Source organism: Artibeus jamaicensis, unplaced genomic scaffold (genome assembly GCF_021234435.1).
Source record: "Artibeus jamaicensis isolate MK-2021 breed Jamaican fruit bat unplaced genomic scaffold, CSHL_Jam_final contig_1128, whole genome shotgun sequence".
Classification (NCBI taxonomy): domain Eukaryota; kingdom Metazoa; phylum Chordata; class Mammalia; order Chiroptera; family Phyllostomidae; genus Artibeus; species Artibeus jamaicensis.
In genome coordinates, this window is record NW_026521220.1 from 2,452,592 (window position 1) to 2,476,896 (window position 24,305).

Sequence of the window (24,305 nt, forward strand, 5' to 3'; positions counted from 1 at the left end):
AGGATGTGAATTCTGAAGGAAAAAAAAAATGCTTTTCTTTGTAAGATTTTGTGTCTGTGCTAAAATCCCTGACTTTACGCCGAGTGGGTTTAGTTGCCTTCACTCAGACCTTGGCTTTTTCTGTGTATTTCGTTTCATTCTCTGCTGTGGATAACCCTTCACTGAGAGGTTCTTCCCGGCAGAGCTGGGAGTCTGCGCCTGGACTGAGCATCACCGTTGGGAACGCCCCGCTCTTCCTGCCCTGCCTTCTGCTCAGAATTCCACAGTCAAAGCAAATATGTTTGTTCTCCTTGGTCTAGCCACTGGGGCCAGGCCGACCACATCGCTGCCCTCCCGTGTGGAAGACATGTGAGGTTAGAAGGGGAAGGAAGAAACAAAGTCGCCTCTGTCCCCACTGCCCGGGCTCGGTGTGTGGACACTCGTCACCCTCAGCATTAGTTAGCTCTTGATGGACGGGCGGAGTTTCGAGTTTTCATCCGGAGATCAGAGATCCTGCAGATCCTGCGCAGGCCAGGGTGGCTGCGTCTGCACGAGGAGCCGGTTTTCGTCCAGGGCAGGCTGCCCCTCCCGCCCGGCGAACACCCGCAGTGGGGCGGGGCAACCCTGCCCCGGTGCTTTGGCTCTTCCCCTCGGCTTGGCCTCCTTTGCAGTCTATTTCTGAACTTTTTCCAGTTGGTCACAGAGACCCAAGTTTCAAGGCTCCAGCAGCCCACAAGGGTTCACACATCTAGAATTCCATCGCTCCTGCCTGCCTACCAGTGCCCTCCCCGTCACCCACCAAAGGATGGGCCAGCTTCTTGGTATCCTTCCAGGGCACACTCTTGGCATGTACAAGCACGTGTACGCATGTACACACATGTTTTTTCTTCTGCCACCTTTTCCATACACGGGCCTGCCACTTTTTTATTGTGTCAAGAACACTTATCATGAGATCTCCCCTCTTAACAAATTTTTTATGGATTGTTCACGATGGGTGCAGCGCTGCACAGCACAGCACAGCAGGTCTCTAGACCTTAACCATCCTTCACAACTGAAGCTTTATAGCCATCACATTGGTTCTTAAATGTGTAGTTAGGCACCCAGCTGGTGTGGCTCAGTAGACTGAGTGCAGGCCTGTGAGCCTAGGGGTTGCCAGTTCTATTCCCAGGCAGAGCACATTCCTGGGTTGTGGGCTGGGTCCCCAGTAGGGGGTGCACAAGAGGCAGCCACACATTGATGTTTCCCTGTCTTTCTCCTTCTCTCCCCTATTCTAAAAACGAATAAATAAAATATTTTTAAAAACATTTGTAGTTAAATACACATAACAAAATTTACCACTTCAACCACTCTTAAGCATACAGTTTGGTGGCATTAAGTATATTCACATTGCTCTACACACATCATCACCCTCCATCTCCAGACGCTGTCATCTCCCCAAACTGAAATTCTGTCCCCATTAGACGGCAGCTCCCCATTTTTCCTCCCGAACTGCCCTGGTAATTTACATTGTGCTGTCTGTCTCTACGAATTTGATGACCCTCAGTACCTCATGGAAATGGAATCACACACTCCCCGTCCTTTTGTGACTGGCTTCGTTCACTCGGCTTAACGTCCTCAGGTTCCTCCACGTTGCAGCAGGTGTCAGAATTTCCTTCCCATTCCCCAGCCCCAGGCCCCAGCCCCCAGGCCCCAGTCCCGAGTCCCCAGCCCTAGCCCCATGTCTCTCTGATGGGGGGAGCTGGCAGGGAGGCTCCAGTAGCTGTTACCAATAAAGCAAGGGGCCTGTACTCATCTTTCAGGTGGTGGCTCTTTCCTACTTTCTGTAACAGAAGAGCTGAGTCCTGCACAGAGGTTGCAGCTCCTTAGAGCAAAGACCTCTGACGGTGGGTTGGGTCACACTGGACCACACGGGCAGGACCTCTCCGCTCTGCCTCCCTGCAACACAGTCCCTAGCACACCTGTGGCAGCAGAATCGGGGCCTTGGGTGAGACTCCAGGTGAGCCCACAGAACAACGCCTCTGTTCTCTGGGAGGGTTTGGTGCCACGTGGACTCACCGTGCTGCTCCTGGCAGGGGGCCGGGCAGAGGGTTTGGGAAGAGGGAGAGGAGAGGAGGCCAAAGGAGCAGCCCGAGGCTGGCAGGAGCTGGAGGGAACAATCTTGATGGCACACAGCGGTGTGCCTGGGCGGGCCCTGTTCTCCTTCTCCGGTGCCAGCCTGCTCCTGGCAGCTCTGGGCACGAAGGTCATTCCACCCGCAGGGGCCACAGGCCCTGCCCTCATGCCTCCATCCCAGATGGAGGAAAGTAATAACAAATCCAGGCGATCAGGAAAACAGAGTGACTTTGGGATCCAGTAAGCCCTCCCCACTGGTTATGTATCCGAGAGGGATGAAAAATGTCCACACAAAGGCGTGTGCACAAATGTTCATACCGGCCTGTTCGTGGTAGACAAGAAGCGGAAGTGACTCTCGTGACCATCAATGGAGGGACGGGTGAAAAATGTGGTCCGCCCACGTAGTGGGGTGTTATTCAGCCATGAAAAGGAATGAAGTTCTGGCACATGCCACCGCACGGTTGAACCTGAAAGCATGATGCTAAGTTAAATAAGCCAGACAGAAAAGGCTACATATTGTCAGAACCCATTTATATAAAATGTCCCAAATAGGCAAATCCATAAAGACAGAAAGTAGATGAGTGACTACCAAGGTCTGGAGGGAGGGAAATGTGGAGTCCCTGCTTTTTGGTGACAGAAATATTCAAGAGTTCGATATCAGTGATCAAGGTACAACTTTGTGGATGTACTAGAAATCCACTGACTTATACACCTTATAAGGGTGAATTTTATGGTATGCAAATTATGTCTCCATTAAAATGTTCTTAATTTGATTGGGGTGAGTGTTTCGCAACTCTACGAATGTAGTAAAAGTGCTAAAAGTGGGTTATGCGGTGAATCATCTCAATAAAGCTGTTAGTAAAAAATCTGTAGGTGCAGGAGCAGGACTGTGAGAGGAGGACTGGGCGGCCCTGGTATTCGACTCCAGGCAGAGCAAAGGCCCTGAGGGACTGATACCAGTGTGGTGTGTTTGAGGGCAGGCGAGAAGACCTTTGGCCTGAGCCCAGGGTGAAGGCAGAGAGTGAGGCAGGATAGAAAGTGGCCTTAGACCTTCCCACATGGGCCTATGTGCATGGTGAGCGCTGGAGCCTGGGACCTGAATGAGCAATTCCAGCAGGTTCCCCCATACCACAGAGGGCCCAAGGCCCTAGGTGAGGCATGGTATTGCAGATGAAGGTGATATTGGGTGGCATCAAGGGCTGGATTTTGTCCTCATAAATTCACATATTGAAGCTTCAACCCCAGTTAAAGCCTCCCAATGTGACTACATAGTATTTGCCATGTATAATGTGTACCCACAGCTTTGTGCACATTATACACGGGATTATTGTACCCACTGCATGTAATCATTATACCCATGGTTACTTTTTGCTCAAAAGTTTGGGCAAAAAGTACACATTATACATGGTAAAATACAGTATTTAGAGATAGGGTATTTACAGAGGTGATTAGAGTTAAAAGAGGCCATGTGGGTGGACCCTAATCCAATCCACCTGGTGTCCTCATAAGATGAGCTATATGACACAAACGCTCACGGAGGGATGACCATGTGGGGTAACAGGGACATCTCCCAGGTAAGGAGAGAGGCTTCAGGAGAAAGCAGTTCCGGTTTGAGCCTGGCACCTCCATCTCGGGCTTCCAGCACCCAGCACTGTGAGAAAAGGGATTTCTGCTGTTTAAGCGCCCAATCTGTGGTATTCGTTACAGCAGCCGCAGTGCACTAATACAGGATGATAGAGCTAAGTGAGCCAATTTTGAATACATTTGGGTATAGAATCGGCAACACTTGCTGATGGACTGGATGCGGAAGCTGAGGGAAAGAGGACAAGCAGTGTGATTTTGAGATTTTTATTTGAGCAGCTGGTGGGTGGTGATGTCACATGTCAGATGGGGAAGCCCGGGGCAGGAGCGGGCACAGGCCCCTGGAGGGTGCAGGGTCTACGAGACATTTGTGTACTTGCTATCAGCTGGGTGGCTGACGCAGGGGCTTGGAGTTCTGGGATAAGGATGCAGACCCACCCAGGGCTCTCACCCAAGCTCGTGTTGGCAGCCCCCCCTCACAGACTCCTTGCTGTGGGCAGCACCGTGGCGAGGGCCCCTCACCAGCAAATGAAAACAAAAATCAAGAGGTGCACCCTTGGGCCGGTGTCTGCCAGGGAGTGGCCTCTTCCCTCTCCCATTAGGTCTGGGCACTGTGCCCAGTAACGTGCCATGGACAAGCCGAGTGCATACGACAGGCCAGAGTCCTGCTCTCAGGGGTCTGATTCATGCGAGGGGGAGGCTATGAGGTAAGTGAAAAACAAGATGTGTCCAAGAGTGACTCAGGTGGTGCTGAAGCAGAGAAGCTCATCCAGGAAGGCCAGTGGGCTCAAGTGGCAACCAGGAGCAGCAGCTTCTGGGAGACAGGGACGAGCAAAGGCCCTGAGGTGGGGGTTCAGGAAAGAGCAGGGAGATGATGGAGCCAAGGAGACTGCCTCAGGGGGAGGGGATGGGTGGTCACCAGACCATCTCCCTCACCCCTGGATCGGACCCAGGATGCTAGGGAGTTTGCTGAAGGCGGAGCAGCCACTTTGGGGAGGGGTTACAGCAGCTCGACCTTCTGTCAACAGTGATTTCTTAATGATCACCTTAGATCCATGATTCGGGAAAGGGGGGTCGCCCACACAGGAAAAACACAGATGGTTGGTGGGCCCTGGAGGTGTCGAAGCCTTGAAGAGACCCGGCCAAACACAATCCAGTGTCCCCTCCCCGCCTACCTGACGGTCGGTCGGTGGAGCGGCCTCCGCCAGCACGGAATGCGCCCCCTCACTCAGCGCCTCCCCTGGAGCTGAGACGGCCGCATTCAGCTCCGACGCCCTGCACGTGAACCGCAGCCAACGCAAACACGCCTGTGTGGGGCTTTCTTCCTGAGTCAGAGCAGCGCCAGCCTCGCTGGAGTTTCAGCTCAGTGCCGGCCCTGCAGGCTGCGCTCCACCCCGCTTTTCTCCTGTCTCTGAGCCCTGTCACTCACCGCGGCATGGGCAGGGCCCAAGTACCCAGAGTGATGTCTCAGGGGCATGTCAGAGCCAACCGGCCCACAGGGACACACTTCCCTCCCCCCGCCCCTGGCGCCGACGTCCCTGACCGCACACCTCCCTCCGGTGGCCCTCTCTCCATGCCTGCCCTTGTCCTACTGCAGGCCCGCTGTGACAACTGCAGAGTCGGGGCGTCTCCCCACCACCCACTCCATTCACCCCCACACCCCTGGCCAGAGACAGGTCACAGAACTGACCCAGTCTTTAGACCAGAGAGATAAAACATTGACCAACAATGGGATGAGATGAGATTTTATAGACCATGTTTTTCAAAGACGGCCCAGCAATGCTTCCCCTCCCATATGTTCTTCTAGACTCCGACACTCCCCTTTGAATGCGGGTGAGCCGACAGTGACTTAGGAAGAACAGATGACAGCAGAAATGATGTCGCACAGCTTCTGAGGCCGGGTCACAAAGACAGTGCGGGGTCTGCCCCGCGTGCTGGAGCACTGGTCCGCAGGGCCCGGAAGCCACCATGCTCTCAGGAGGCCAGGCCAGCCCACCGGCAGAGAGAGGACCCTCGAGACTTGGTGGGAAGGCGTCGTCCAGCCAGCTGCTGCGGCCCCAGCCATTGTCTGCCTGAAGTCACGGGAACTGCCCCGCTGAGCCCCCCCGAATTTCTGACCCACAGACACCACGATAGAAAATAAAATGACTGAACTGATGTTTTAAGCCACTAAATTTCGAGTTGTTAACAGCAACAGATAATCTTTTCAGAACAGAATTCAGAGTCCAGAAAGAAATCCACAATATACAGGGAAAATCTGGACTTTTATCAAAAGTGTTGTGGCAATTCAATGGGGAATGACAAATTTCTTCAACAAATGGTGCTCCAGACCTCAGGAGAGCTAGGCGCCCGGTCCGGGGCAGGGCATTTGGGGCTCAGAGGTGCTCTGGTTGGTCACACCGGTGTCTGTCATGGGAATCTTGGACCCAGACTCTGGGCAGGAGGTCAGGCAGAACCTCCACAGCTAAGGCCCAATCGGCGTGCTGACCTGGCCCTGCTCCCTGCAGCACCACTGGGGACACGAGCACCAGTGGGGACACGAGCCCAGCAATGCACTCCTGGTTGCATGATGCCATCACCCCAGGCCCCATAGACTTCTCCACTTCCTTGGACCTGACTTGGCCTTTGCCTGCCCAGGACTGCTCTGCAACCAGCCCTCATGGCCCAGCTCCTCTCTTCTGGCCTGTGGTCAACATCGCATGGGGGGCTGTGACACATGACCCTCCAACATGAAACCCCAGGGCAGGGGTGTCATCCCACCTGTGCTGCTGTATGTTGTGACCAGGCAGGGCTGGTGGCCGCAGTGCAGGCGAGAGGCACCAGGACCGCGCACACTCTGCCCTCCGCCTGCTGCCCACGGCTGACTGGGAAGTCCCGAGGGAGGACCGGTTTGGCAAGCAGTGGTGCGTCCTGCTGAGGAGGTTGAACACAGCTGTTCATCAGGTGAGAGTGGAGATTCGGGGGCAGGACATACCTGAGAACACACCACACCTGTGGGTGGTTGAGAAGACTCAGGGCTGCAAAAATAAGCCTTTGGTACAAGCTTGAGGGAGGGGAGTGACTCCTAGCAGTTCCTTTTTCTACACGGTCCCACTTGGGTGTCCCCAGGTCCAGCTCCCAAAACCAACCTGGGGAGGCCTCTGTGGTCTGAACCTGCTCAGCCACTGCTGTTGGGATGCTGGCCAGACATGCTGAGGCTTGGTGGCCGACCCCGTGCCTCCCGCATGCCACTTGGAGCCCCTGGTGATGCTGAGGGGCCCTCCTTCCCTGGAAAGCAGCCTGGGCTCTGTGTCCTCTTGCTCTCTCATTGACAGGGCCATGGTGGTGGTTCCCGTCAGCTTCCGGGCAGCCCTCACAGGCTCCGGTTTTCAAAGACAGCCTTTGGAACAGGGAGGGGACCAGCACGACTTCAGCACCAATTGGGGGAGTCCATCCCGAGGCTTCGCCTAGCTCTGTCTGGTTGCAGGTGTGCGAGGGACGCCCCGTGGGGACTGAGGCCAGCTGGGAGCAGAGATGAGGAGACCTGAGACCCCGCTCTCAGCCTGGAGGCGGGAGGAGGGTGCCCAGCCCAGGCATCGAAATGGCAGCCCCTCATTCCCTGCCTGCCCTCCTTGAACTCCTCCTCGGAGGTGTGTGCCGGGGGTAGGTAGGGACCCCCGAGGGCCGGCCGCCAGAAGGAGGATTGCAGAGGGAAGGACGGAAGGCGATGAGTTGAGACCTCAAGTCCCTGCCTTCAGCCAGGCGTGGCCAGTTACCAGAAACCAAGGAAAATAGTGGACGGACACCAGTTCTGAGGGCCCTGGGTGTGACCAGCAGCACACTTGCCTTGCACAGCTAACGCCACCCCGCCCTGGGCAGAGCCAGGGGTGTGTGGGGTGGGGCTCCAGGGCCAAGGCAGGACAGGGCCTGTGCGGCTCGTGGTGGGGGCTGGCGCCCTCGCCGTGTCCTGTTTATTCTGGGGGTATGCCGATCCTTCTCCAGCCTGGTGCTCCAGTGGCAGACCTGGGAGCTGGGGCGCAGCGGGCAGCTGGAGCCAGCCTTTGGAAGCCCAGCCCCGGGCCTTTCCCTGGCGGAGAGGCGGGTCGCAGGGAGGGGAGTGAGCTCCCCACGTTGCCTGGCTGGCCGCCTCGGGATCTAGGTCACCAGTGCTCCAGCCCCACGCTCTGCCTTTGGCCAGCACGTGTTCCCGTGGGATTTTTTTCAATGCACGAATGCCTCCGGGAGCATCTCCATGTTGGCACCCTTTCCTGTCTCCACCTCTGGCTTTTCATGAAATCACAGAACTGCAGTGAGGACAGAGAGCCTCAGAGGTGTCCAGCCCCCTGGCTGCCGCCAGTGCATCCTTTCAGAGGTTCCCCAGGGGCACACGGTCAGGCAGCTCTTCCACACTGAGCCGCACGGCACTCAGGCTCTCTGTTGCTCTGGCCCCAGCCCTGACTGTCCTCTGTGTTCTCTCTCTGAGCCCTTCAGGGGACTGTGTCTCACTGGACGTGGCCAGAGGCCCACGCCCTGCACTGCAGGTGGCGTCCACCACTATTCGGGGCCCTCAGTCCCCAGTCTCCAGGCTGGCTCGCTGCCTGGGAGCACAGGCGCCCTTTGTAGCTCTCCTCCTGTTGCCCAGTGAATGGGGGACGTGGTGTAGCCCAAGGCTATGCCCCACTTGGAACCCAGCTCTGTCCCCTGCAACACACTGGCTGCTGTAACGGGCTAGGCAGCGCCCTCCTGGCAGTGGCAGCTGCTGGGACTCTGCTCTTCAATCGGCCTGTCTTCATTGGCGAGGAGGACCAGTGTGGGTCCTGACCCCACACATTTTCTAACAAAGAGATCGAGAAAAGTGTTCTCTGGAGCCCCTCCCCGCAGACACACTTCCCCGTGTGCTCTGAGACAGCTGCCCCGAGCTCCTGGCCCCACACACCTGGCTCAGCCGGACCAGGATGGCACCTTTGCCTGGCTCTCCGTGAACCAGTGGGGCAGGGAAGGGCGGTTCGGGCAGAGGGTACAAGGAAGCTGCAGGAAACACCCACGGGTGCAGGGCGGAGAGAGCGTGTCAGCGGGCAGGGCGCCTGCCTGCTGGAGCCGCAGGCACTGGGACAGTTTCAGGTCTTCTCTCGGGTACAGCTGAGCCGAGACAACAGGACTAGTGAGGACGGGGCGTGGGAGCAGCGCCCCGAAGCAGACAAAAGCAGTGTCAGAAGGGCATCTGGGCCATCCAGTTGATGGAGTTCAGGGTCAGACAGGGCTGCCTGACCAGGATAGGTCCCCGGCCGGGCTGGGAGCATGTCACACCTGTTTGCAGGAGTAAGGCCTAGGCTCGGAGGCCTGGGTGCAGCTGTTTGGTCTCACCACACGCTGGACCCTGATTCCTAGGCTATGCACAGACACAGCGCCCATTCCCGGGCCGAGTCTGGGTCCCAGATGGGGCCCTGTAGGTGGGGGGCTGCAGAGTGCCCTGGGCCCTGCTACCCCCATCCTTGGTGGGGGTGGGGTGGCGGGGTTGAATTCACCTTGCAGTAGGCTAGGAACTGCCCTGGGAGACCACTGGGAAAGCCGAGGTTCAGCACCTGCTGGCAGGAGGGGGGTGACCACTTGACCCCGGCCCCCACTGCCCTCCACAGCCCCTATATTGTACCCTGAGGAACAGGGCCCTTGGCAGAGGGACACTGGACATGGGGGCACAGCCCCCAAGCCGGAAGCAGATGGATGCAGCACAGCAGTGTCCGGGACAGTGTGGCAGGAGCAGGGGGACAGGTGGGGCTGTTTGCGGAAGCCGGCAGAGCAGGTGGGGACAGGGCAGCGTCAGGGCAGGGTGCTTACCGTGGGCAAAGCCTGAGCAGAGCACCCTCCATCAGCCGGCGCACTAGGTCCTTCTCCCAGGCCTCACTGAGCTTTATCTTGGCCTGCTCTGCACACTGGTCCCACACCCTACAACAGATTCCCAGGAGCGACTTAGAGGACCCAAGCCTCAAGACGCGCAGCCTAGAGCCTTACATCGGACCTTTGCTGATATTGCCTCAGGGAGGGTCCCACTAGCTGCCAGGCATGGGGAGAGCTTCCTACCACCAGGACTTTGCCAGGGGCAGTCAGAGCAGAAAGGGGTATCTCAGGGCTTCTGGCTTCTGGGATGCCTGAAAATCCGAAGACATTGTTGGGTCTTGTCTTTCCACACTGCCCGTCCGGTGCCCAGCTCCCAGAGCGCTGGGACCAGGGTTACGTCACTGTCCCCAGACTCTCTGGGTCTGTTGCCCCATGTACTAGACCATCCAGATGCAGGAACTCAGGTAAGGTTTTCATTTCAAGTTACGACGATTTCTCTTGAGTGGGTTAAATGCATTTTGAGCTGAGGTTGAGGTCCTTCTTTGTTGTACCACCACCCAGACGAAGGGACATGCCTCCTCTCGTTGTAGCCCTCTCCTCAAGGATACGGTCTGCCCTTCGTGGGCCGGCATGACCAGCAGGCCCCTCCCTTCCAGTCCTCGTGAGGGGCCTCAGGGTCTCACCTTCTGCACCCAGCTTGGCCGCTGCCTCATCCTCAGACAGACTGCGTGTTCTAGAGCTTGGCCGTCAGCGGCCCCTGCTCCACCTGACATCTGTGTGTCACCTGCAGCAAACCTCTGGACCCTGGCACCTATGTCGCCTGCCCCCGACTTGTCCCTTTGCTACACTGGGGTTGACTCTGAGGCCATCTCCCACCAGCTCCTTCCTTCGCCATCCCGTGTGACCACACAAGCACCCACGAGTCTGTGCAGAGGGGGGAGACGCCAGCAAGCTAAATGTAGCCTCTCGAGAATTTAATTAAGAGGTTTTTGGGTTTTTTTTTTTTCTGAAAAGCGTTAAGCTATTTGTAGCCCAAGTTGGTTGAACAGATTTGTCTGGGTGTAGTTTATTTTTTTACTCATTAACTTCTCTTCCTTATGAATTAAAAAGTAGCATTTTTTTTCTACCCAGGAGCCTTTTACTTACTGCTCTTTGTATCACAGCCAGCACGTTGTCTGCCTGCTGGGGAAGCAGACACAGCCCCAATCGGGGAGCCTGGGGCTCCCCTCCTGCTACTCCTGCCCCTTCTCAATGTGCTGTTTGATGGACAAGAGCAGTGTAAGGGCCTGGTTTAGAGCATTCCACTGGCAGTGTCCAGGCTGGAACGCTGGTTTTCCAGACCTGAAACGCTGCATTTCTCTCATCCAACTGCATTTCTATCCCTCACCTTGCGGAGCACTTACCTTAATAAGAAAGATCATGTTTAGGTGGCGCACCCTGTCCTCTTTGTCCCCCACCTTCAGGATTGCTTCAAAACTCAGAATCTTGTTCACAGGCACAGTGCCGAGCTATGCTCTTAACACGCAATCCACTCTCCTCAAGGCCAATTTCGACCCCCCTGGGCCAGAACCGCCTGGGGCCCCATCCCCTGAGCCGAGAAGAGTGGCATCCAGCGTCAGGGCCCTTTGCAGGGGCATGTCTGCCTGGTCAGGGGCAGGTTACTGTTCTTCCTCCTATGTCCCCACAAGCACAGGCTTGCATGGGTCAGTCCATGCTAAATGTCCACGTGTCATTTTGCACTGACCAGCTGAACCACTTGCAAAGCTACAGGCCCCCTAGACAGGGTTCCCACAGAGCCTTAGAGCTGATAACAGCTCGGAAGTCTTCTTTGGCACTTCGTGTGTCCCCTCTGGCCCCATTCCTTTTATTTTTTAAAGATTTTATCTATTTTTAGAGAGAGGAGATGTGAGGGAGGAAGAGGGGGGAAAACACTGATGCAAGAGCCCTGACCAAACCCACAAACCAGGCACTGCTCTGACCGGGAATTGAACCAGGCACGTGGACCCCCGGCCAACTGAGCCCCACCAGTCAGGGCCGGCCCCACTCCTTTTATCCACATTCCAAATCCCCCAAAGCTCTGCAACAAAGATTTTGAAACTCAGTGGCAAAGCTGGACCCGAATTTATTATGGTCTTTATTTTTCTTCAGTTCCTTTGAATAGTGGTGCTCCCTAACAAAAATCTTAATGTGAATGGTTGTGAGGTATGGCCCTAAGTTCCAGAGAAGTGTCATATAATGTACAACATATACAAAGAATTCTGAATTCTGAACACACCGGGTCCCGAGGCTTTGAATGAGTGGTTGGAGCAGTGAAGCGTCCCAGGCTTATCCCAGGCCTGGACCAGAAGGAGGCTGCCGGCCCCAGGACGGGGTGAGGGTGCTTTGGCTGCAGAATTGGCAGAGGAACGGTGCTGCTGATGCTCACAGAGCAGACCCTGTGCTACACGGGGGGCGAGTCAGAGACTAGGAGCTGCAGGAGCCTCTTTCCCCACCCAGCCCATGGGCCAAGGGCGGAATCAAATCAGCCCCACGTGAGGGGCTGGAGAGACAGGAACATCTGCCTGTGGAGGGTACAGCAGGTCATCTCCCTCCTAGGGGCCCTCACCTGGAGAGGTGGTGACCACAGATCTAACTGTCCTTTTCTGAGGGACCAAAGGCTCCAGATGTGACACCTGGGAGCAGTCCAGGAAGGTCCGGGCCGAGGGTCCTGGGAGTGTGATTGTGACAGAAGGGATGGGAGGCACTCACGGCGGAGAGTTCCGTCTTCATTGTAGGTCTGGGGCCTCCACTTGCTCACATGCAAATGGGGTGCAAGCCCTGGTCCTCCCTTCACGTGCCCCTGCTGTTCTCCAGCACAGAAAGCCAGAACCCCCCTTTCCCCAGTGTGGGTCTGCGGAGCAGAGGGGTTTGCAGAGCAGGAGCTGGGATGAGCCACAGGGTGGGATGGTCAGTGGCCTGGGTTTGGATTGTGGGGCGGTGGGCAAGGTGCCCACCAGGCGAAAGGGGTGTGGCCCCCAGGCCGCGGATGCGGGAGTGGGTGGGGGGCACCCGGGTCCCCGCCCCCGTGGGCCGCCCTGGGTCGCGCGTGGGCGCGGCAGGCGCCGATTGGTTGCCGGGCGCGCGGGCGGGGCGGGCGGTGGCGCGCGGAGGGCCGGTCACCCCGCAGCCCGGCCTCGGCCTCGGCCTCGCCGCTCGTCGCCGCGCCCCGCCCGCGCGCCCGCCGCCGCACGTCCCCCGCCGGCGGCCACCATGAGCACAGGCCTGAGGTACAAGAGCAAGCTGGCGACTCCAGGTGAGCCTGGCGCCCGCCAGCGCGCCCGCGCGCGCCTTTGTCCCCGCCGCCTGCTCGTCTCTCACAATGTCTCTCCGTCTCTCCCCCGCTCGCCGGACCGGAACCGCCTGGACCCGGACCCTGACCCCGCACCGACCCTGACCCAGCAGAAGACAAGCAGGTACGTGCGCGCCGCCGCCCACCGGCCGGCTGTCACCTATTGTGGTAGCAACGCTGCCAGCGCCCAGGCGCGACCCCGCCCCTGCGGGCCGTCTCCCCACCCTGTCCTGATAACCGATTGTCAGCCTGGGCAGTGCTGCGGTGCCTGGGGCTGCGGGTGGGAGGAGTGGGCGCCACGACCCAGGGGTCTGGCCTCTGACCCTTACAGCCGGAGTGTGCACCCCTCCTATAGGTGTGACAGCTGCGTGCCCTTCTCCCACTGGTCCAGCACCTGCATCTCAGGCTGACCTGGTCTCAGGCTGTGTGCTGAGGACCTGGAGTAAGGGCACTGGTTACGGCAGGCTACAGGCTGGGGGACCCTGGGGGCAGGGTCTCTGTGTCCACCGGCCAGCAGAGACCCTGAGTAGCCCCACAGGGGAGCCTCTGCCCACCCCACCCTACTCTTCTGCATCTTATGTCTTTTCTTCCCCCGCACCAGTTTGGGGCTGATCTATGGCCAGGCCTCTTCCCCAGACTGGGAGTCTCCGGGGCCTGGTCTGAGTCATCATGGAGCCCAGCAAGGGTCTTCCAACCTAGTGGGTACAAATAGGCCTGTCACGCAGAGGGGTCGGCTTGGTCCCCACCCTCTAGGAATGCAGGACCTGACAGGAGGCTGGCCTGGGCACCCACCGTGAAACCCAGAGGAGGCTGGGGTTAAACAGAGCTGGAAACCTGGAGAGGGGGATGTGGGTGGCTAACCAGGTGGTCCGGGGACTCTGGAGCATCCCTGCTAGAGCCTCTCTGGCTTGAGAACAGCTATCTTTGGTGGAGAAAAGAAGGGCCCAACTCTGGCACCAGGGTGGCCCTGCAACCCTGTCGGGGATGGGGGTTCATGTACCAGGTAGACGCTGATGGAACCCTGGAGTGCAGGCCCAGAGTAAGCAGGTGGGCTAGATGAGGCCCAGTAGGTGGGGTGGGGGCTGGGAGTCACTGGCTGCCTGATGTCAGTCTCCTGGCAGGGACACGCCCCGCCCTGGGACTCATGAGGCTCATGGGGAGGGGCACCGTCAACCTCACCCTGCCAGTGAGGGGCTCCCAAGGGAGCCCAGGCAGGGGACCTGCCTCCCCATCGTGAGTGAGTGGGACAGTGATGCAGAGACACATGCCACCAAGCCATTGATTTAGGGAGAGAGAGGAAAGGCCTGGGAGACCAGCTCCCATGGCTTCTCCTGGGCCTGCAGTCACTTGGAGCCACTGGGCTCAGCAATTGCTATCGAGGACCACCCGGGACCTCTCCTGTTGACGTGTGAGCCCCTTCAGCCCTGTGTGTACCTCCCCTTCAAAGTCAGCTAGGTACCAGCCTCACCCATCTCTTGCCCCTGGAAACTGAGGGAGAGATCACCATGCGACCAGAGGGGGAGGCCCCAGAGCAGGGCCAGGGAGCCAGGTGTTTGGAGCAGGCTCCTGTGGACCTGGGGGGAGCACGACTGGGCTTCACTGTTGCCATTGTTGGTGTTACTGAGCCGTGGCTCGTTCACACTCTATGAAAGGGAGTGGGGGGAGCTCCGTTAGCTCTCTGTGCTTCCTCTGCATCTCAGGCACTAAGAGGTCTCTGGTGGCACTCTGTGCCCCCTCCTCCAACCCCCACCCAGTCTCAGGCAGTGATGGAGGCTCTATCCGCTCTGGTGACTGCTTCCAGAGCTGACTCGGGCGATTCTAAGAATGGAAATGCCTCGAGAGTCTCAGGCTCCAGGAGGAGGTGGGCACAGCTGTGCGTCTAGGGCTCAGGAAGTGTGAGGAGAATTTGTTGTGCTTCAGTGCCAGAGAAAGGGGGCGACAGGGCCCCTTCCTCGGCTCCCCCAGGGAGTCCACAGACCCTGTCTGGGCACAGTTGGGTGATGCGGCAGGCAAGTTGAGAGCTGGGAGTGAGACTCCCAACCTTCCGACCTACGGCTCCCAGAGGCTGCCTAACCTGGGGTGGAAGTGAAGCAATCTGGAAGCCACAAGCTCCGTTAGATACCAGGCTGTGCGGAGCTGAGGCTCCCTCAAGCCTGAGCCCAGACCCAGGTCTGTCTGTCTTTCTGGAGAGGCCCTGGGCCTGAGATGCCAGTCTTCTGAGCGGGTGTTGGTCTGAGGGCCCTGTCTAAAGTGGACTCAGTCCAGAGGCCTCCTACAGGTCAGCATGGCCTGGAGCGAGGACAGGGTGCCTGTGGCTTCCCCTGTTCTCCACACTCTCCTCTCACATGAAAGACTCTCCTGTTCCCAGCTGGGGGCCCACTCCTCCTCCCCAGGTGCCAGCAGCTCCAGGCCCCACAGCAGCACCAGGAGCCTGGACAAAGGGACAGAGGCTCCTCAGCAGGGGTGGGTGGGAGAGAGCTGGGGTCCGCCTGTCCCTACGGTCACGCGTAGTCTAGCCAGACCTCCCTTTTTGTCCGGCCAGTGCGGTCTTGTTCAGATTGCGTCCTGGGGAGAGTTTGGTGGCTCAGGAGAACACTGTGGTCCCTGGGGTGGCCACAGGGGGTAAGGGCTGAGCTGGCTGGAGCTCTCTAGTCCCCGAGTGCCTAGTTCTGTGGGTCAGAGCAGGCAGAGAGGCTCAGGAGTGCCCGTGGGAAGGGAGGGGCCCAATCCACACACCCCTCCTCTGGCAAGGGCTTTCTGGGGAAAGCCATGGCAACGCATGCGTGGCCTTCAGGTTTGTGGAGTGACATGCTGGCTGCAGCTTCCAAGTTTCCAGAGGTACAGCAGGGTAGGTGGCTAGTGCTCTGACAGGCCCCTTCCTGCTGTAAGTCTCCTTGGGCCTGGGGTGGGCAGGTCCAGGCTGAGGTTGGCTCTGATTCCTGAGGAAGGTGGGCTCTGTCCTCACCCAGTTCCCTGCTATGTCTCTGGGGCCGCGCCAGTTAAGTAGCCCTAAACATACAAACAGGCGCACACACCAGAGGGAAGGGACAGTTCAGCCCCAAGCATAGGGGAGGGGCAGTGCCAGGAGGACTGTGCCCGTAGTTAGTCTGGACTCTGTGACACTGCCGGCAGCTTTCTCGCGGAGTCTGCGAGGAAGGCCCGGGGCACGGGCTGGTCCTGCGTGGGTGCGGCCTCCGGCGCCCTCTGGCGGACGGAAGCTGCACTGCACCTCTGGAGGGGCGGGACACCGCGGCCACAGCCTCTCCTCCACACGCCCCAGCGGCCCACCCGTGGGACCCGCCTCCCCTGACCCCTTTTTACCCGGGTTGTCCCGACGTCTGGACTGAGGCCGTGGGTCCTGTCACAGCTGGGACGTGGGCTCCCTGTCCGCGCCGAGTCCCCCCACGCCTGTGCTCGGCCCGGCCCTCCGCGACAGCTTTCCGGTGGCTCCGCCTGCGGCCCAATTTCCAGGCGACCGTTTCCCGGCGACGGCGAGCGGGGCGGTCTCGGCGCGGAGCCCCGCCTCTGGTTCGCGTGCGGATCGGGGCCGGCTGTGGCTGCGACGCCGCGCGTCTGGGGCGGGTCCGGGTCCTCAGAGGCAGGAGGATGGCTCCCGCGGCCTCCGAGGTCGGCGGCACCCCGGGTGGGCCACGTCCGGCCTCCCGGGCTCACTTCCCGTGTCCCTAAAACGGGAACGAGAACAGGGCTTCGAGGCACTTCAGCGTTTGAGCCCCTCGAGAGCGCTGGGCCCCTGTCGGCCTGACCTGGTCTGGGGTCCCAAGTCGTCAGCAGGGTGTGTGTGGGGGGTTCGCTGCTATGGACTCTCTGGCGGCGCCCCAGGACCGCCTGGTGGAGCAGCTGCTGTCGCCGCGGACTCAGGCCCAAAGGCGGCTCAAGGTGTGTGTGGAGAGGGGAGTGGAATGTGGGTCAGTGTGTGCGCGTCTGCTGGGGCCAGGTCCCAGGGCTCTGGGATGTGACGGGGGCCCGCAGTGCCAGGGCCCACAGAGGGTGGGCTCAGGACCCGCCAGCGGGGGTGGCTCGGCGCCGCTATCTATAAATAGCCCCTGCTCCGTCGTTGCTGCAGCCAGCCACCCCCGCGGCTGGATCTGGGCCACGGGGGGCCTCCCGCCCCCGGGTACACTTGGGAGGGGTGATTATTGAGTTTGGGTTTCTCCTTCCTATGAAGGACCTGGGGCATGTCCGAAGGGCCTTGGTTTTGGTGCCTTTTGTCCACCACTCAAGGGAGGACCCTGCCTGTGTCCGCTGCAGCCAGACGTGTCCCCCTACACGCGGGGGCGAACACACACAGGCATCGTCCTGAGGCCCGCCAAAGCCCCTCTCTGAAGCCAGGGCAAGGGTGCATTCACCAGCCACCCTCTGACCTGCCTTCCCGCCTCCAGGCCTTCGCCCCCTTTCTGCCATTGAAATGCCCACCCTGGGGACTCTGTCTTCTGCTGCCTCCTTGCCTGAGCTGGTACAAGACAGAGCATGGGGCTGCCTAGGAGCCCCAGGGTACCTCTGACCTGCTCCATCCCCGCCCGCAGGATATCGACAAGCAGTACGTGGGCTTTGCCACACTGCCCAACCAGGTGCACCGGAAGTCAGTGAAGAAGGGCTTTGATTTCACGCTCATGGTGGCTGGTGAGTGGGCCAGGCTCCCAGGCGGGGTGGCTGGGGCCACTGGCTGGCCAGGCTCTGCTGTGGGGGCCTGAGACCTAATCTGACTCCTTCGCTGTACCTGTGGGCAGGTGAGTCGGGCCTGGGGAAGTCCACGCTGGTCCACAGCCTCTTCCTAACAGACCTGTACAAGGACCGGAAGCTACTCAGTGCTGAGGGTAAGTGGACCCCAAGCTTCCCTGGCACTGGTTCACCATCCCCTCCTGTGTGACCCCTCAAAGGGTACCCTTCCGAATCCAGCGCCCCTTCTCTCTCCCCACAACATGAGTCTTCTGTCTGGGGGTCCAGGAGGCGTGGCCCAAACCACAGTCAGGCCTTGTGATCAGGGCCAAAACACTAAGACGGAGGAGAAAGGATCCTGGCTACTCGATGTAGGGGGTCAGGGGTGAGAGACGTCCCTTCAAGCCATGTGTTCTTCCCTGCAGAGCGCATCAGCCAGACGGTGGAGATCCTGAAGCACACTGTGGACATTGAGGAGAAGGGCGTCAAGCTAAAGCTCACCATTGTGGACACGCCGGGCTTTGGGGATGCCGTGAACAACTCTGAATGGTGAGGAAGGCCTGGCCAGGGAGCAGTCCCTGCCCGGGCTGACTCCGTCTCCCCTGGTGCCAGTGTGCTGCCCTCGCAGCCCAGCCTCATGCACCTCCTGCCTGCAGCTGGAAGCCCATTACCGACTACGTGGACCAGCAGTTTGAGCAGTATTTCCGGGACGAGAGTGGCCTCAACCGCAAGAACATCCAAGACAACCGGGTGCATTGCTGCCTGTACTTTATCTCTCCATTCGGGCACGGGTGCGTGACTCTGTGGGCCGAGACCCCATAGCCATCCCCTCCCTGAGCGCCCCCCACCCTCTTCCGGCTCTACCATCAACCCCACCAGCCCCTCATCACCCTGGGTGCTCCCTGCAGGTTGCGGCCAGTGGATGTAGGTTTCATGAAGGCCCTACACGAGAAGGTGAACATTGTGCCCCTCATTGCCAAGGCTGACTGTCTGGTCCCCAGTGAGATCCGGAAGCTGAAGGAGCGGGTGAGCCTGTGTGGCAGTGGGGCCTGGCCCAGGACTTGGGCTGAGGGCACCGGGTGCACTGAACCTGCGCACCACCGCACCAGACCCAGGGGACCTTGCCAACCCTTGATCTGAGAGCCCTGTCCCACTGCAGATCCGGGAGGAAATCGACAAGTTTGGGATCCATGTGTACCAGTTCCCCGAGTGTGACTCAGACGAGGACGAGGACTTCAAGCAGCAGGATCGGGAACTGAAGGTGAGCATGCGGTCCATTGGGCAGAGGTGGGCCAAGTGCCCAGGTCCAGCTTGGGGGGTGGATAGGGGTCTTTGGTGTGGACAGTAGAGTCCTTTCACCTCGCCCTAGAGGGCTAGGGTTGCCCAAGTTCCTGCCTGGCTCGTATGTTTGGGTCCCTCATGGTTAGTGAGTCACGGAGCTCTTGCCAGGAGCTAAAGGCACAGCTGCCAACAAGGCACCATCCTGACCCTGCTCCTCAGTCTTCTCATGAGTCACCAGTAGAGGGGCCCAGCCAGTGGCCACGGGGCTGAGTATGCAGTGGCTCCCAGAATTCTGTGCAACAGAGGTGGGAGTGGCTTTGAGTGCCCCAGCAGTTAGAGTGGTTATGACTGAGCCCAAGCTGGGGACAGGGGGTCAAGAGGCCAGGAACAGGGTCAGGCAGGCCCTTGACTCCAACCAAAGTCAGCAGGGGCATTGCTAGGAGGCATAAGCTCGGTCAGAGGCCTTAAGATGTAAGCTGCACCCATTCTGGCCTCAGCCAGCAGCAGAGAGGCCATAAGGTGGGGGGCTGGTGACACCAGGATCTCTTTGGGGAGAGGCCGTTGATGGTGATGCTGGAGGGGCTGACCAGACCCTGGGTGCCCATGCTCCTCTCCAACCACTAACCCTGCACCCATATTAATTGGGCGTGAGCCCCTGCACTGGCCTCTTCCCAGGAAAGCGCTCCCTTCGCGGTTATCGGCAGCAACACCGTGGTGGAGGCCAAGGGGCAGCGAGTCCGGGGGCGGCTGTACCCCTGGGGGATTGTGGAAGGTGAGTCCAGGCATAGGGCACAGCCCGTGAGTGGGAAAGCTCCCCTGGGCTGGCGCGCCACCCACTGCCCACTCCTGCCCCGCAGTGGAGAACCAGGCTCACTGCGACTTCGTGAAGCTGCGCAACATGCTCATCCGCACGCACATGCACGACCTCAAGGACGTGACGTGTGACGTGCACTATGAGAACTACCGCGCGCACTGCATCCAGCAGATGACCAGGTGCGTCACCCCACCCCAGACCTGGATGTGCACCTCGAGGCCTCGGGCACATCAGGCTGCCCACCTAGACCGGGACCTTGCACCAGCCCCCAGATTGGCTCCCCAGCACCTTGTCTCCCCAGACCAGCCCACAGGTGTGGGAACTGAGAAGGGCAGCCTTGGTAGTGGCGAGGTTGGCTGAACCTCCTACCAGCACTGTCCCTCTTGTCCACCCTGCAGCAAACTGACCCAGGACAACCGCATGGAGAGCCCCATCCCCATCCTGCCACTGCCCACCCCCGACGCTGAGACGGAGAAGCTTATTAGGATGAAGGACGAGGAGGTTGGTGAGGCATGGCTTGGGGAGTGGCGGGGGCTCGGGGCTGGAGACTGAGCCAGCACCCTCCCGGCTCCTTTCTCACCCCGCCTTCCGGTTTCCCTGGCCCACTCCTCAGTTAAGGCGCATGCAGGAGATGCTGCAGAAGATGAAGCAGCAAATGCAGGACCAGTGACCCCGCCCCAGCTCCACAGTGCCGTGGATATGCTGCCGGTTTTCCGACTGGCCCTTCTCACCCCTGAACCCCAACTGGCCTGGACTCGACCCTTTTCCTCTGGACCTCTAACAGGCCTGGTTGCAACCCCAATCCCAAGTGACCTAGACCTGGACTGTCCCCGTCCTGACCTGGAGGCACGGGGTCACAGCCTCCAGACATCCCTAATTTATTCTCAGCATCAGCCCTTCCCTTCATTTGTATCTGTTTCCATGGGGCCTGGGCAACACGCCCCCTCCTTTGGCTTTGGGGGAGCAGGAGCTAGGGTTGGCTGTGACTTTTGAGATTTTTTCCCTCCACCCCAGAAGGTCACAGCACCCAGACTCCAGGCCCTACTCAGGCAGGCAGGTAAACCAAGGCAGAATAGGGGAGCAGATCCCTGGGGTCTCCAACCTATTCCCCCACCCCAGTGCCACAGCAGAGACTTGGGAGCTGTGCTCCCCTGCTCCCGTGGGCCTCCCAGCATACACTGAGACCTCGCCTCATGTGGATGTGGGCCAGGTCCTCTCTCACCCTGTAGCTCAGCAGGCAGGCGAGGCTGTGGAAGCGCTTAGGATCTCTTCAGACCTAAGGAGGCCAGCCAGCTGCAGGGGAGGGTGGCCTGGGGCTGGGAGGCCTGTGATAGCCCCCTCCCCTCCCCCACAGCTGCAGCTCTCGGAGGGCTGCAGGAGCAGGGGGCTGTGGGCTGTCCTCTGCAATCCTCATGCCTAGACTGCTGTTCCCTGCCTGTGGCTGGGGGTCCCTTCTCCCCAGCAGCACTGTTGCCCTGGGCTCCCTAGCCCTCCCCCCACTCCCTCCACCCGCATGAACCCTTTCGCAAGCCCCATCCTCCAGTTTTGTTAAGTTGTGAATGCCGTCCTGTCCTGGCGACAGGAGAACAATGTTGGTGAACGTTGCTGCGGGTGTCCGAGTGCTCTTTGTGCCCCTGGGAGCAGGGGGGGCGGGGCGGAAGTGCCAGGGCGCTGGCCCTGGTGATAGCGCTCTATCGGCGGCCGCAGCGCCTGTTGGGGCAGCCTTGGGGTTATTTCTGGCGGGACGGCCCGCCGTGCTGTGGGCCTGGTACCGGGAGCGCCGGCCCGGCAGGGGCGGGGCAGCCTTATCATCGGGTTCTCCGAGCAGTGCTTCCAGCTCCAGAGCAAGGCGGGCCACCATCCTCTCGCCATGGGCTCTGGTAAGTCTGGTGGCTGGGCGAGGCCATTCCCTGAGCCCAGTCGGTTGGGAGGCGCTCCCATCGTTTTGGCTTCAGTAGGGAAAGATTTGGGTCAGACTTAGAGGGAACTTCCAGCCAGTGCCCGGGGTGGTGGGGTGGTGAGGTTTGCGGGCAAAGTGTGACGTAGGTCTCCAGCGGGCGCTGGAGTCAGGCTCAGCGCTCGGGGTGGTGAGGGAGCCCAGACAGGTGCCCAGCAGGCCACCCAGCTCACCGCAGCGCTTCCTTTCTAGGGCCGCGCGGGGCGCTCAGCCTATTGCTCCTGCTGCTCACGCAGCCTAGCCGCCCGGCCGCGGGCTGTCCGGCACCATGTAGCTGCGCCGGGACGCTGGTGGACTGCGGGCGCCGCGGGCTGACGTGGGCCTCGCTGCCCGCCGCTTTCCCACCGGACACAACGGAGCTGGTGCTGACGGGTAACAACCTGACCGCGCTACCACCGGGGCTGCTGGACACGCTGCCCAGGCTGCGTAAGGCGCATCTGGGCGACAACCCCTGGCGCTGCGACTGCCGCCTGGTGCCACTGCGTGCCTGGCTGGCGAGTCGTCTGAAACGGGAGCTCTACCGCGATCTGCGCTGCGCCGCGCCACCATCCCTGCTCGGCCGCGTGCTGTCCTACCTGACCGAGGAGGAGCTTCGTGCCGCCTGCTCGCCTGGAGTGCTCTGCAGGGCGTCGCTGGTGGCACCGCTGGTGCTGCTCGGCCTCGGGCTGCTGCACGCGCTGCTGCTGGCGCTGCTGCTGTGCCGCCTGCGGAGGCTGCGCGCTCGCGCCGCGCACCGCCTGTCGCTGACCGCCCCGCTAGTGGCAGGACCAGCTGGAGACCCGAGAGGAGAGGACTGGCGCTGAGCAAGGCGAGCCTGCCAGCTCCACAGGACCCTGCCCGAAGGAGCCCTGGCCCTAACCCGGACCCATTCTCCTCCACTCAGGCACCATTTCCCAGGCCAAACACCCCCTGCAGGCCCTGGCCCACAGGGGCCAGTTGCTGAAAGCCCACCCTTAATCCCAGGGAGTCCACGCCCCGAATGCGCAGGCAGATCCAGGGGACCAACTGCAGCCCAAACCCTGTGGAGTCCTTCATGCCAAACTCCAGTGCAGAATAAACCCTTCCCCAATCCGACCAGTTTTTACACCAAAGACCTGGAAACCCTCTCCCCCAAACCACAGAAATAGCTCTGAGTAACTGACTATTCAAGGGGACATTCACACCTTCATACACCCCGATAGCTTTTCCCAGCTACTGACTCTTGAAGAAGCTCAAGTGGGAAGGAAAGCCCAAAGGGCAATGATGCGCTGCAGGGCGGTGAGGACGCTGGAGGGCAGGGACCCTGTGGAGTGGCGGGGACACTGGTGGGTTTGGACAACGTGTAACGGGACCCTGGGGGCAGCGAGGACACTGCGGACAGTGAGGAGACTGGGGAAGGAGGACACAGTGAGAAGGACACTGGAGAGTGAGAACACTGTTGGGACACGAGGCACTGGGGACACGTGAGGACAGTTTGGACAGTGAGGACACTGTAAACGATGACGCTGGACAGTAAGGACACTCTGGGATGGAGAGGACACTGGCTGAGGACTCCGGGGCAGTGAGGACGCTATATGCACAGCTAGAACACCGCGGGGACTGAGGACTTTGTGGGGCAGTGAGAAGACGGTGGGAACAGTGGGGACAGCAAGGACTGCATGGGGCAGGGTGGACACTGCAGGGCAGAGAAGATGCTCTGGGTGGCAGTTTCCGGGGCCAGGGAGGCCATGAGGTGGCTCTGAGGACAGTTCAGTATGTGAGGTTTCCCTGGTGGCAGCCATCAGAGGAGTCAGGATGAAGGGGATGGTGAGGACAGTCTGGTGGCCCGCCTGGAACAGCCTGGACTTCTACTGAGAAGCTCTGGAGGGCAGGTGGGGTGGTGTCTGAGACATTCAAGGTGGGGTCCATGGGAGGTCCCCGCAGGGGTCAGTGGGCACCGGGGGTTGCAGGGTCTCTGGACTCACGTCCTCCCCTTGCCACCACTCACTGCAGGAAGGTTCCCCCAACGGCGCAGACTAACTCGGGGCTTCTCGGTCCCTGAAGTCACTCAGGGCCAGGGACTCCACTGTGGCGTCTCAGTGCAGCACAGGCAGCTACTGGGGCCCTGGGTGCCCGGAAGAGCAGCTCACGAGTCGCTGCTTCTGCTCAGCTGTGGCCTCTACCTGGCTGGCCTTGTGAACAGTGAGGGCTGCTCTCCGTGGACCCCGGTGGAGCCTCGGGCCCCGGCCTCAGTCGCCTGGCACAGGAAGGTCCAGACCTCCACTGACCGGGTTGGGGAGGCTGCCGCTGACACGGCCTTTGTCCTGGCCTTTGTAGGACAAGATGGATGACTCTCCGGTGTGGCTGATGCTATCTCGGGGCTACTGGTGGGACGTGGGGCAGGAGCCACCCCTGCCTTTGTAGGCAGGTGTGAGGCATCCGGCTGTGCTTCCAGGCTTATCACCACATCGGAGACAGTGGCTCCTTTGTACAAATGAACTGCCACCCTGCCTTCCCTGGGGGTGGCCCAGTACCCCAGAGCCTCTTGGTGGGGTCAGAGGTGATGGTTGTTGTCACAGCAAGGTACACAGGCAGCTTCCTAACCTCAGTCCCAACGTGGTTAGGAGGCATCCCCCCGACTTTCCACAGGAAACCAGATCCCAAGATGTGTCTCCTGCTGGGCCCAGAGCCCTTGGGACCCCCCCTCCTTCTCACTGAGGCTCTCAAGGGGATGAATGCAGAGCCCAGAAGAAAGCAGCCCTGGGAACCCTAGGTGACCCCGGCTGAGAGAAAGAGGCTCCCCA

At 60.0% G+C, this 24,305-nt stretch overlaps 2 protein-coding genes across 4 annotated transcripts; both read left to right on the forward strand.

The window, feature by feature from the left end:
* The first annotated feature begins 12,647 nt into the window (after positions 1–12,647).
* On the forward strand, positions 12,648–21,190 carry SEPTIN5 (septin 5). 3 transcript variants are annotated; one of them, XM_037141525.2, is made up of 12 exons: positions 12,648–12,778; positions 12,925–12,938; positions 17,359–17,455; positions 17,563–17,649; positions 17,917–18,040; positions 18,148–18,282; positions 18,400–18,517; positions 18,651–18,752; positions 19,448–19,544; positions 19,630–19,765; positions 19,985–20,087; positions 20,200–21,190. In XM_037141525.2, the coding sequence occupies exons 1-12, from the start codon at positions 12,736–12,738 to the stop codon at positions 20,254–20,256; spliced, it is 1,113 nt and encodes a 370-aa protein (XP_036997420.1). In that variant the 5' UTR covers positions 12,648–12,735; the 3' UTR covers positions 20,257–21,190. The 3 variants fall into 3 exon arrangements, with proteins under 3 accessions (XP_036997420.1, XP_036997428.1, XP_036997411.1); XM_037141533.2 differs by having other exon boundaries at positions 12,928–12,938; XM_037141516.2 differs by lacking the exons at positions 12,648–12,778; positions 12,925–12,938 and adding an exon at positions 16,159–16,711.
* Positions 21,191–21,290: 100 nt separating this feature from the next.
* GP1BB (glycoprotein Ib platelet subunit beta) lies at positions 21,291–22,617 on the forward strand. Its single transcript, XM_037141545.2, has 2 exons — positions 21,291–21,466; positions 21,736–22,617. The coding sequence occupies exons 1-2, from the start codon at positions 21,457–21,459 to the stop codon at positions 22,344–22,346; spliced, it is 621 nt and encodes a 206-aa protein (XP_036997440.2). The 5' UTR covers positions 21,291–21,456; the 3' UTR covers positions 22,347–22,617.
* Positions 22,618–24,305: the final 1,688 nt, after the last annotated feature.

What these genes read in the sequence shown, in the direction of transcription:
- SEPTIN5 (XM_037141516.2), top strand. Translation starts at nt 16,631, where the DNA reads ATGGACTCTCTGGCGGCGCCCCAGGACCGCCTGGTGGAGCAGCTGCTG. An exon ending in AGGCCCAAAGGCGGCTCAAG is followed by an intron (nt 16,712 to 17,358) that starts GTGTGTGTGGAG and finishes CCCCGCCCGCAG; the next exon opens with GATATCGACAAGCAGTACGT. An exon ending in AGCAGGATCGGGAACTGAAG is followed by an intron (nt 18,753 to 19,447) that starts GTGAGCATGCGG and finishes GCCTCTTCCCAG; the next exon opens with GAAAGCGCTCCCTTCGCGGT.